The sequence below is a fragment of the Penaeus monodon genome, chromosome 30, assembly GCF_015228065.2.
Source record: "Penaeus monodon isolate SGIC_2016 chromosome 30, NSTDA_Pmon_1, whole genome shotgun sequence".
Taxonomy (NCBI): domain Eukaryota; kingdom Metazoa; phylum Arthropoda; class Malacostraca; order Decapoda; family Penaeidae; genus Penaeus; species Penaeus monodon.
Genome location: NC_051415.1, coordinates 5,376,495 through 5,376,776, shown reverse-complemented (window position 1 = coordinate 5,376,776; position 282 = coordinate 5,376,495). Strand labels below are relative to the sequence as shown.

General features: G+C 59.2%; 1 protein-coding gene across 1 annotated transcript in view; it reads right to left on the bottom strand.

Annotated features, from left to right (window-relative positions):
- Positions 1 to 282, bottom strand: part of LOC119592277 (NACHT and WD repeat domain-containing protein 2-like) — a 51,166-nt gene that overhangs the window by 43,803 nt on the left and 7,081 nt on the right. Inside the window, exon 5 of the mRNA XM_037941108.1 lies at positions 104 to 248. Coding sequence (XP_037797036.1) covers positions 104 to 248 — 145 coding nt within the window. The remainder of the gene's footprint in view (positions 1 to 103; positions 249 to 282) is intronic.

The window sequence follows — 282 nt, the reverse complement described above, 5'->3', positions numbered from 1 at the left end:
CACCCATTCCCCCCTCTCACCCCTTCCCTTCACCCCCTCACCCTCCTCCCTCCACCCCTCACCCTCCTCCCTCACCCCCTCCCCTACCCTCCACCACACTCACCCGACATGAAGTAATTGTGCATCGCCTCTTTATCCATCTTGTGTGTGTTATAACAAGCTTGGGCCGCTTTTCGCAGGAGCTTCTGCATCTTGCTCAGGGTGTCCCACCACGTGGCTTGGTCCTGGGCTTGCAGTTTCGGAACGCGCTGGAGGGGGGGGAGGGGGAAGTTATTTGGAATG